Here is a 12,206-nt window from a genome sequence, read left to right as displayed (position 1 = left end):
CACATTTAAATTAAACTCTTTACTGTCTATTTTGTTCTTACCAGATGTGGTTATAGGGATTATAGAGGAGAGTAAAATGAATGTCAGACATCCCTCCATCTTCTTCTGCTCGTCACGCCGTCTCTTTGACTCTGTCAGAACAAGTTTCTCGTCTGCTCCTCAAACACACTGAAGAAACAGGCTCCTGTCAGCCCCCTAAAGAGAGAGAGAGACTCACAGCTGCCAATGACACTCACTGTTACCTTATTAGACACAACAGAGGAAATCATCAAACACAATCAGTGACAAATCAGAAAGCAGCATTTTGATTTTCTCCATATATATCAATAAAGTGTCAGCGCTGATGAGCGGGACTCCTCCTCCAGCGTGAAGAGACACTTCACTGAGGACAGACTCGTGTCAGTCAGAAGTCAGTGTGGAGATAAAGTCACACTAAACTTAAAGCAGATTGATACAGAAACACTGCAGCTTATATTCAGCATCAAACCTGAACCTGAACACAGCAGATACAAGCTCTGATCACTGACTGCTCGCTTACCAAAACTTTATTCTAAAATAGTTGATTTTTGCTATAAATTTATAAATTGTAATGAAGTTTTTTTTTTAAACAAATGTTCAATAAATTAGGTGGATTTCACTTCAACGTTTTGATGTTCTAACGTAGAGCATAATAGACAGTATGCTAATAAATTATCAAATGAACTGGACTGTTTGGGCTATTCAGACAAAATTTGTAAATAAACATTGTTTTCTGTTCTAAAGATATTCAATTAATTATTAAAAACATTTGTATATGTAAAGTGTGTTTAACACTGTAATGTATAATTCATCCAGCAGATGGCAGCTTTTCTTGTTGTAAAGAAGAGCAGACAAGAGTCTTGTCCTTGTGTCACCACATGAGGGAGCTTCTCAATTTTTTTCTGGACTACATTTCAGCTACAAATCTCATTTATTTCATGTAGAGCTCATTTCACATCACATTCATTTTACTTTTTGTCTGCTGCTATAATATATTCTAACACTCAGAGTGACAGAATAATGTACACTATAGCAGAGAGAGTAATTTTGCTCATATTTTGCTCATAACAGTTTCAGCACATCATTCACAACAAAGTTTAATGTTGTGATAATAATAATAAACAACCCATAAAAAAACTTACCTGAACAATGTCTCTGGTGAGGAGATGATGAGGTAGAACATGTTAGATGACTCCGAGGATACTCATGAATCTCCTTCTCTGAGATTAAAACATGTTGAAATGTAAAAACTTCACTGAACAGAACATTAGACATCATTAGTAAAATTTAGTTAAGTAAGTAAAATTTAAACAAATATGACTACTTCAGACCATGCTAAATCAGCTAAACATCATCCTACCTGAGCAGGTGATTTTGGCGACTTCATTATCACAGTCATTCTGTCCCCAGGGTGAAGATGGACACTGCCATATATAGTAGAGTCATGTTGTCGGCATTTTAAAAAATCAAGCCAATTATGAGAATTATGAGGTTCACTGCCAGATCTTCCACAGTTCAGCTCTTGACAGATCAGACTCGCTGTGTCTCTATCCATCTGGTTGTAACATAAATTTCCCCAGGATCCATTGTAGAAAACCTCCACATTCCCTTCACAGCCCTCAGTTAACCTGATCTCTTTAAACTCTAGAGAGAAAGGGATGAGATTCAAACATTTACCAATTTTTTTATTGGCAATATTTTGAATATTAAAAAAAAAAAAATGCTGTTTCACTGGCACGTGGTGAGATCATTTCAGTAATAAATTCTTTAAAAAAAAGTTCACAATCAAAACAGACCAGATTATATAATTGTATAGTTATTTTATTTTTATTAAGCATATTATATTTACCTTTACATTTACATTTAGTCATTTAGCACACGCTTTTATCCAAAGCGACTTACAAATGAGGACAATGGAAGCAATCAAAATAAACAAGAAAGCAATGATATGCAAATGCTATAACAAGTCTCAGTTAGCTTAATGCAGTACACATAGAAAGGTTTGTTTGTTTTTTAAATTATATAATAAATAAAAAGAAAAGCTAGTGTTAGAGGCCTTTTTTTTTTGCTTTTGTTAATTGTATGATAAATAAAAAGACAACAAATAGATAGAATAAAAAAAAAAAACATTAGAAAAGCTAGAGTTTTTTTGTTTGTTTGTTTTTTAAGGATAGATTTACAATAGATAGTGCTAGAGTTATAGGGTCAAATATAGATGGTAGAGATGTGATTTTAGCCGATTCTTGAAAATGGCTAAGAACTCATTTAAAAAAAAAAAAAAAAAAGTGATATTTAATTTGCTATTTCATTTGTTTTTTCATTTGCTATTTCATTTCAATAATGTTTTTCTTAATATATGGTATTTCAGATTACTAAACAATATTCACACTTAAATAATGGATTATTTATTTCTATATAAAATGTAAAATAATTATTAAAAATACTTTTTATTCTAATTTTCAATTAATACAGTAATTAATGCATTTAAAATGGAACAAAAACACTTCATGCAATCTAAAACACATAAATGCAATTCAATAATTGACCTAAACTATATATAAAGCCAATAAATGAATGAATGAATGAATGAATAAATAAATAAATAAATAAAATGAAAAACAAAAACAATTCATTCATTAATATGTATTAAATAATGCTAACCAAATGCATAATATCTTTATCCACACTTTGTGTTATGAACATCCAGATAGTAAAATTAAATTAGGTCTCAAAGATAGTTGTAAGCTTTATGTTTTAGATTCAGAAAAAAAACAGTAGAGTAGTTTATTCAGGAATCAGACTACATTGGTCACACAAAGTGTTTCGTGCTGAAGATGCAGTATTGTGTTCCATTGCAGATGATTAAGCTGTTCAACGCATTCTCTAGTGTTTTAGGACAGTATTGCACTAACATTTATTACATTAATACTGGAAAACATGTTTATTTTATTTATTTTGTCTTTAATTTAGTACATATTTTATTTGATAAAATTGAGATACAAGCAGATACAAGCTCTGATGAATGACCTTTGTAAGTCTGAACAGTTAACACTGAACACATTTTATTGGTTCTGGATAAATTATGCATAATACTGTACTGTACAGTAACTTATTGTTACGCTCGTTTTTGTTTTTTTTTCTAACCCAGGTAACATTAAAATATGATTACACCAAAGTATAAATTATATTGTTAGCAATTATGATTAATTTTTAATTAGCCTACATAAATGACATATATTTAAATGTTAAAATATATTATTACATTCAGCTGGTATGGAGACTGACTAATAAAAAAAGAGCAATAAACATATGCTGCAATTCTGTATTTGTCAGAAAACACTTCTTAATGCAAAAACGAACAGACAAGGGTCTTGTCCTTATCTCACCGCATGATGGAGTTTCTCAGCGTTCAACGTTTCCCTCTCTTATTTTTAATTGTACTCTTTATTTGCTTTTGTAATATATACTGCACTGTAATATATAATACAATCTAATTACGTTACACTCTTAGCAAGAGTGATTTTAATATGGGTGTTTCAATGACTAAGTTTTATATTTGGCATCTGCAATCTCGAATATTTGGCCTTTTTATGTTTAGCATATATGCTGCTATATCCTATTAGAAGAAAAACTGAAACATTCAGCATTACATCACAAACAAACAAACGTCACTATGGTAACTATTAAATATTAATTTACTAAATGTCACTATTTGAGGATCAACACCACCTGCTATTTTCTATTCGGTAATATGTATTGTAGCCTAATGTATGTAATTGTAAATACATAAAATACATTTTCAGTAGCTATACAAAATTTTAAGCAGAGAACAGAAATACTATTTTTGAAATATGCTGATAGAATTAAAATGCTTAATTATTCGGCTATAGAAACGTCCTAAGCTGACCGAGAGCTGAAGTTCTTCCTCCTCCTCCCTTCGTGCGCGCAGTGATCGAATAATGGCCTCTCTCTACAAATTTCACTCATTTTCTGGATTGAATTAGGCTAAACAATTTTATACTAACACAATTGTCGGCATAGATCTGGAAGAGTAAAATACTTGTTTTATTGTTCAGGTAAGAACTGTAATTTTGTCTTTTCATTAGGCCTATAAGAATTTCTCTCTATAAGAACTTCGTTTGCATGTAATTTTAGTTTGAGGCTTCGTGAATTCAGTATTTCATTATGTATTTCGTTTAAATTCACAAATTAGCTGAACACTGGCATTCAACTTTTATTACTAAACATTGAGGAGCAAGATGTGTGTAAACCTTATCTGTCTGTCAACCAAGTTCAGCAGAATCATTTTAATCGGCTTATGCTTAAATATAAATATTAATACTTGATAGCTCCTTGATAGTTCATCTTCTGTTCAAACAGGAAATTTCACCACAGAAACCTCTTCCTTTCCCCTTGACATTGTGGTGGAGGGACATCAGAGCAAAAAAAGTGACAGGTCTGCACACCGATGACATCATCAGCAGTAGCTTTGTAGATTTGCACTGACAAAATTGCTCATGATGAATCAGAACTGAATCACTTCTCATGATCTAAATAAACTTGACAGAATTTAACTAAATATAATGTTATATGTCAAAATTACAGAGTTTTCTTATCATTAAATCTTCCTTATATTCCCATACATAATTTTATATGTAGAAACTTTTATTGCATATAGTTAAAATATTCAAGTGTTCAATTAAACATTAAATGTTTAGTTTTTACAGTTCTCACTCAAAGCTGAAGTGAGCCTGAAGTTTAAGCTCAAGGCTTGTAAATCTGTTCTGCTGCATGCACACAAACACACACATACACCAGTAATCTGCATTTCACTTCTCAAAGTCTTAACATTCCTAAAGAACTGTGGATGTGTTGTGCTTTTTCTTGCACTTCCAGCTGGGACCCACTGCAGAGATTCAGTACAAGACAACAATGCATTACATCTCCTCAAATAATCAGGAGAATTCCTCATCCTGGACCTAGCTTTGATGTCCAGCGCGTTTGTGCCGTTACGTCTCTCCCCTGCATTACATCCTGACCTGTAAAAGACAGTCAAGGCAAGCTATACTGGAATCATGTCAGAAACTGGACAAGTTAGATCCACACGGGTTACAAGCAGTGTCTCAGGCCAGAATAAGCAGGAAAAGTCAAGGAATAGTTTGAATAAGGATGCAGAATGGGGACACATTGGTATGTTGGACAAAATAGAGGACTTTTTCCGGATCTGTGACAGCGAGGGAAAGGGCTTCATCACACGTACGGATATGAGGGTAAAGTAGGGGTCCTTAAAGTTTACTGTTATTTTATTTTATACTGTTATACTGTTAATATCAACACTTGATATTTTTATTTTATAATATATACATTTATGATCAATTTTATTTTATTTTACTTTATTTTATTTACATCTGCCATGGCATTGGTAACTATACAGCTCTTTTTTCTTTCTTTTTTTTTGGTTCTAAAATATTCAGGGTGCATATGTTGCTTTTTTTTTACCCCTATTTAAAAGTTATTATTTTTTATTTACAGTGTTTATGATAGAAAATTGTTGATGTCATTTTTCCATCTATTTCTTCTGTATTTTAGAAGCTACACAAAGAATTGCCACTCACTGCTGAGGAACTTGAGAACGTCTTTGACTCACTAGATCTTGACAAAAATGGATACCTGACGCTAGGAGAGTTTTCCTCTGGATTTAGTAAGTTTATCATCCCCTTCCAGACAAAAGAAGCTCTTCAAAAAAGGATTTGTTATTTGGTGCAATATTTATAGCACAGCAAATTAAACTTTTCCAAAGTATTTCTTTAATGGTTCCCCAGGTAACTTTCTTCATGGACGGAGAGTCTCTATGACGGAGGAACTAATGAGTACACCCTCTAAAAAAGTTCCAGAAGCTCTTGATCAGAGTTCAGGGGATGAACAGCTGTCAGAGAATGAGGATGAGGAAGAGAAACATTTCAGCATGTTGATGGAGAGCTTGGGTGCTAGCAACGTGTTTGAAGAGTCAGTACTGGTGTTTTACAGTTTGCTCTGCACATTGCATTGCACAAAATGCTTTATATTTATGCTTTACATTGCTGCAAGTACTAACAGTTTGCTCTTCATTTCAGCCCGAGTGAGGTTCGCAGTCTGTGGGCTCGACTCAGGAAAGATGAGCCTCACCTCTTATCCAACTTTGAAGAGTTCCTGGCCCGTGTCTCATATCAAATCAAAGAGGCACGACAAGAGAGGAAGGAGATGGAAAGCGCCCTCAGGAGGTGACGTTATGCAGCATAAAATGAGAATGAATTAAGAGCAGTACCATCTAAAGTCACCCATGTTTAAGAATCAAAAATCTGCTTTGTATTCTTAATTTCCACAATGTTATTTGTGACTAATCTCTGCTTAGAGGCTTAAAGTAATTCTCCATAGAATGCTGCTTTATCCATATCCAGTGACCATAAGTTTAAGAGCTAACAGGATTTTACAAACTTTTTGGGGGAATAAAGCATATTTTGATCAAATCTTGGGCAGAATTATGTGATTTGTATTGGTTAAAGACATGCACAGAATCTCCAATTTGTGTTCAAGTCTTATGTGTCATTACAATACGGGGCTCCATTGTGTAGTTGTGAAATCTATGATCCTTTAATTATTACCTAACTGGATGTGAATGTCTAAGTCTGAATTCGGGATGCAATATTATGTGAAAGGGTTGTTTGTGTCATATCTTTGCCTATTGAATGCATTCGGCCAGGGGTCTCCAGACTCGGTCCTGGAGGGCCAGAGTCCTGCAGAGTTTACTTCCAACTTGCCTCAACACACCTGCCTGGAAGTTTCTAGTATGCCTAGCAAGACCTTGATTAGCTGCCTCAGGTGCGTTTAATTGGGGGGCGAGCTAAACTCTGCAGGACACCCGCCCTCCAGGATCAAGTCTGCTTAATGCATGTGTTAACATTATATGCCGTTGTCTCATTGCACAGGAAAGCAGCCACACATGACACAGAAATTTGCAGATTATATGCGGAAATGGAGCAACAGATCATAAATGAAAAAGACAGAGCAATTCTGAAGGTAAAAGACGTTCTTTTAAACTGTTGCCTGTGCCTTAACGCTATTGTTCAGAAGTTAAGGGCCAGTAAGATTTATTATTTTTTTAAAAAAAAATTAATTCTTTTTTTGAGCAAGGACAACTTAAATTGATCAAAATACATATATATAATGTTACAAAAATATTTTTTAGATAAATGCCGTTCTTTTGAACTTTCTGTTAATCAAATAATTGTGAAAAAATTTAGCAAATGATTATTTAAACTGGTAAAAATATTTCACAATATTACAATTTTACTGTATTTTGTTTTTACCAAATAAATGCAGCCTTGGTGAGCATAAGAGACGACTTTAGAAATGATTAAAAAATCTAACTCCAACACTTTTTAACAATAGTGAATATATTCAATTTATGCACTTAATATTGCGTAGTCCACTTAGTTTCAAACCGTTTTCTATTTCAGTTTGTGCATTTGTTATAACTTGTTCTTGGCTTGGAGATAATGGTGCATTGTTAAGATTAAGGCTGTCTAAACTGAAATTAACTAGTATGTTAATTCTTTCTTCCAGGACTCTAAAAATCTCCAGTCACGCAGTCAAGACCTCCAGCAGCGGCTCCGCTGTAAAGAACAGGAATTGGAGCAGCTTTTCCAAAAACAGAGGAGGGTTAGTGCCATGATTAAACAGCCATAATCTTACAAAATCTTAGAGTTTTGTGCAACTCACATTCTTCTCACTCACACCTTTCAAGTCACTCTCTTTATTTTTTCAGTTGGAGCGACAATGTCGTGACCTTCATAGCGAACACAAGGTGAGTCGACTGGAGAATGTTAAGCTCAAAATGACCAATGAGGAGCTGTCTCGTGAACTTGAGCACACCTGCCAGGAGCTAGTGTTGGCTCAGGAGCAGCTGGGCATTCTGCAGGAGCAGGCCTCTCGACTACAGCAGGAAAGAGAGATGTCAGTCTGTGCTTTTATTAGGTACACACACAGATCCCATCAGTGTCTACAGTTTCTCATAAACACAAATACTCTTTCCCCTCACAGGGAGATGTACAGAATCACAGAAGGCTTGCAGAGAGAAAAACAGAGCTTGATGAAACAGTTGGATCTACTCAGGTGGGTGAGCTTAGTATGCTCTGCCGATAAAGACAAACGACAAAAATCTTAAATCAAATGTTGTTTTTCAGAGAAATGAATAAACATCTACGTGATGAGCAAGACATTAACTTTCTGGTAAGTTTACCACTTTTTAATTATTTTTATGTTTATATTTTCCATTTCTAAAATGACGTGAAAATATAAATGACAAAACACAGCAAAATTACAACAATTACAAAAAATGTATATAAAATATTTTATTGAATTTTTTTTATTTTAACTTTTTGTTTATGTCCATTCAGTTTTTATTTTAGTTTTAGTAATTTTAGTACTTTAACTTAAAGTACATTAGAAATTAGGAAATCTGAAAAAATTTTTATTTAATTGTATTTTAGTTAACATTAACATTATGGGTATATATGGTTCATTTTAGTTTAGTTTGAAGATGCTTAAGTATAAGACATTTTTGTGCATAAAATGTTTCCCATATTTCCAGTTGTGCGTTTTCATCATTTTGATGACTGTACTGTTATTCTAAAATGTTGAAAATATTAATAATGGAAAAGGAGTTGGAGTGTTCAAATTTTTGACATTCAGTTTATACCTGTATATCTAATAAGAGCAATAAAAACAACATTTCTCCTTGTATTTCACAACAGAAACGTAGTAATTCAATGAAAAAATCCTCACGCAAGCAAAGACTGAGCACATCCTCAATGAAATACACTGAGAAAAACCCATCTGTCAGAAAGTGAGAAATCCTCACCTATTTTCTTAGAATACCTACATACTGTATATGATTTATTGACATGGAAACATTCATTCTCTCACCTTTCTCTCTCTCTGTGTCATTTCAGAGAAGTTAAAGAGGAAGTGACTCCGCATTCTAACAGGAAGACCTCCTCTTTAGCAAACGGTCTCTTTTCACCCTTCACCACAGGGGATGATGGGAAGCCGGAGGTGGATGGGCGATCTGAAAAAGTAGCTGGGGACTCAGGAGGTGTAAATGATGGAGTGGATGTGGAGGATTCACCACCGGATGGATGGCCTCTACGCAGAGTCATATCCATCGAGGAGGACCACCTCCCACACCTGCTGCAAGGAGACTCTCATCTTCTCCTCCATCAGCAAAGTGAAGAAGAGCGGGGCAAAGAAGAAGGTCAGGCCAATCAACAAACAAGCTCCCTGTACCTGCCCAATGCATCCCTGGCCTCTGCTGACTCTCCACCACCAGTAAGAGTGAAGAAGTCATCTAAGAAGAAATGGATCAGAGGAAACATGCCCTCATCTGCACGGGGTCAGCCAGTCGGAAAGGAGACCCTCCAGCAGGTAAGTGAAGCCTCAAAAGATGTTGATTATCATAACAGAAATGATTAACATATAGAAACCTTATACAGTAACAAAAAAAATATTTAATTCAAGAGAAGGTTTAAAATTGATAGTTTTAGCACAAGAGACCATTAATACTGACCAGGGATGCCCAGTTGTCTAGACCAGGGATGCCCAAACATGTTCCTGAAGGGCCAATGCCCTGCAGAGTTTAGCTTCAACATACTTGCCTAGAAGTTTCTAGTGAGTCTGAAGACTTGATTAGCTGGTTCTGATGTGTTTAAATGGGGTTGAAGCTAAACTCTGCAGGACAGTGGGCCTCAAGGAAACCGGTTTGGACACCACTGGTCTAGACTATATCCCTGTGTGCACTTTTCAACAAAACTAGCCTTTAACTGTATAGAGATCACTCTGGGTATTTTTGGCTGCAGGGTCCTGCAGAAAGATCCACTGCATCCCCTCAGCGCCTCTTTAAGGTCATTCTGGTGGGAAATTCCAGCGTTGGCAAAACTGCACTGCTGCGACGCTTCTGTGATGGACAATTTCATTCTTCCACCGCAGCTACTGTGGGTAAGTTGCTCTCTCACTCCATGTGCAATTTACAATATAACTTACCGGTATTACAATTTAACATGACGTTTTGCAATGAGGGATTTTCAAGAAATTAGGTCCTGCATATTGGTTGTCCTTTTACTGGAGTTTGCCTTGTTTGATTAGAAAAAATAGATTACCCCTCTCTCTTGTGCTAATTGTTGTGGTTAATATGGCCCTTGGAACTGATTTAACAAAGTTTGCAACCTTTGACAACCCAAGTCTGTGCATAATTTTTGTGCTTTTCGGTGCATTGCATTTAAATGTATGTGCTATATCAGATGGATTTTTTTAAAGCAGCCAGCATCACATGAAAGGGCTTGAGAAGTCACACCCTGCATTTAAACCCTGGCACACATTGCACAACGGATTATGTCAAACATAAATTCACTTTCTGCAAAGTTTTACACTTGTATGTTCCACACAGAAAAATGACACAACAGTACCTCCTAGTGGCTATTATATCGTACTGCAGTTTTGATTTCATAAAGAAACGTTATTAACAGTATTTTTATGCCTTTATTTTTTGTGCATATATACAAAAGTATGGTTTTGATTACATAAAACCAACCAAGAAAAAAAAAATCAATTTCAGTTGTGCTATGCAGGCATTGACTACAGTGTGCGGACGCTGAATTTGGGGGACAGTCATGTGGCTCTTCAGTTATGGGACACTGCAGGTCAAGAAAGGTGAGGCCCTCATACCTACATAGTACAAACAGAATTGAGTTTTGCATTTATATAATCATTCTTGTCTTGTTTAGGACATTTACAGTCAGCTTCAGGTTATGTTCTTTATTTTTGTTCCTCAGTCTGTACTGTTATTATCCTTTTAAACAGCTCTAAAAGCCTTTTTGTCTAATATATTGCATAACCAAAACATAATCTCGCTTGTCACTGATGATAAACATCCAGCATTAAAAAAAGCAATGTCGCTGTGCCCTGCAGGTATCGCAGTATTACCAAGCAGTTTTTCCGTAAGGCAGATGGCGTGGTGGTCATCTATGACATCACAATGGAGGACAGTTTCAGTTCAGTCCGCCCCTGGCTGGCCAGCATACTGGAGGCCGTAGGTGACCCTATACCCGTCATGCTCCTTGGCAACAAATCGGACAAGGAGAACGAGAGAGAAGTGCAGACAAAAGAGGCCAATATGCTAGCAGAGGTGTGGACGTCTCTTTGTGCTCCCAAACACACAGTACAGTCTTTTAAAATATTAATATTACCTAATATGCTTTGTTTTTACATCACCTTATTCAACACAGTAAGCAGAGATTAATAGTAGTTTGCTCTATTTGATAGGAAGCAAACCTGATGTTCTACGAATGCAGTGCTTATACTGGAGCTAATGTGCTGAAGGCCATGATTCATCTGGCCAGGTAAGAACTCAAAAAACACACGGAATGCAGCATGTTCTCAAACATTGCCATATTTAGTTTAGCTGTGATGTTTGTAACACCTCAGTCAGAGCTGCAACCCACAAAAAAGAGACAGTTATAAAACTGTTAGACAGCTAACCGATATTATCAGATGCCAACCAGAAAGCTTGCGGTTTTCTTTTTGATCTTCAAGGTGTGATCAAGAATGCAACTTTGCAGATTGTGTGAACCTTATGTAGTTTACCTAATTTAAAAGTCCCACTAAATATGCCAGGTGGCAGCCATGTTGAGATCACATGACCAGTCCAGTGCTACCAAGTTTCTCTCAGTAACTCCACTATAATCAGACACTTTCAGCTGCTGAATAAATTACATATGGGAGTGAAACATGTGCGAATAGATTTGTTATTTTTATTAAGTAGTTTAATGAACACTAATTTGTAAATATAACTTGTTTGTTGTTTTTATACTATTATTGTTTTATTTTTATAAGTATTTTTTAATTAATGCTTTAAGGGTCCTGAGGGAACAGGAAGACAGAGTATGGGTAAACACGGTCAGACTAGTGGATCCACCATTAAAGAAGAAAGCCTGCTGCAAGTGACCCCACACACACACACACACAGGTGAAATCACTTTAAGCTTCACGTATCATCCTCAAACCCCATTATACTCGATGTAAATAATTTAATGCAGGCTGAAAGAGGACAAATTCACTTATATTTGTATCAAAAATGAATAGCTTAAGGTTTTTCA

At 35.4% G+C, this 12,206-nt stretch overlaps 1 protein-coding gene across 1 annotated transcript; it reads left to right on the top strand.

Moving 5' to 3' along the window:
- Positions 1–5,093: 5,093 nt before the first annotated feature.
- LOC306859018 (EF-hand calcium-binding domain-containing protein 4B-like) lies at positions 5,094–12,054 on the top strand (the record flags this gene model as incomplete). Its single annotated transcript, XM_079399829.1, has 16 exons — positions 5,094–5,288; positions 5,608–5,719; positions 5,841–6,024; positions 6,132–6,278; positions 6,984–7,074; positions 7,621–7,716; positions 7,823–8,010; positions 8,098–8,169; positions 8,241–8,286; positions 8,811–8,902; positions 9,009–9,480; positions 9,912–10,050; positions 10,680–10,761; positions 11,020–11,236; positions 11,374–11,450; positions 11,967–12,054. 16 exons carry the CDS (start codon positions 5,094–5,096, stop codon positions 12,052–12,054), a joined length of 2,298 nt encoding a protein of 765 aa, XP_079255955.1.
- Between the last annotated feature and the right edge of the window lie 152 nt (positions 12,055–12,206).

This window comes from Barbus barbus (genome assembly GCF_936440315.1).
Source record: "Barbus barbus genome assembly, chromosome: 39".
NCBI lineage: Eukaryota > Metazoa > Chordata > Actinopteri > Cypriniformes > Cyprinidae > Barbus > Barbus barbus.
The sequence above is the reverse complement of the archived record's forward strand: the minus strand, read 5'-3'. Positions and strand labels throughout refer to the sequence as shown.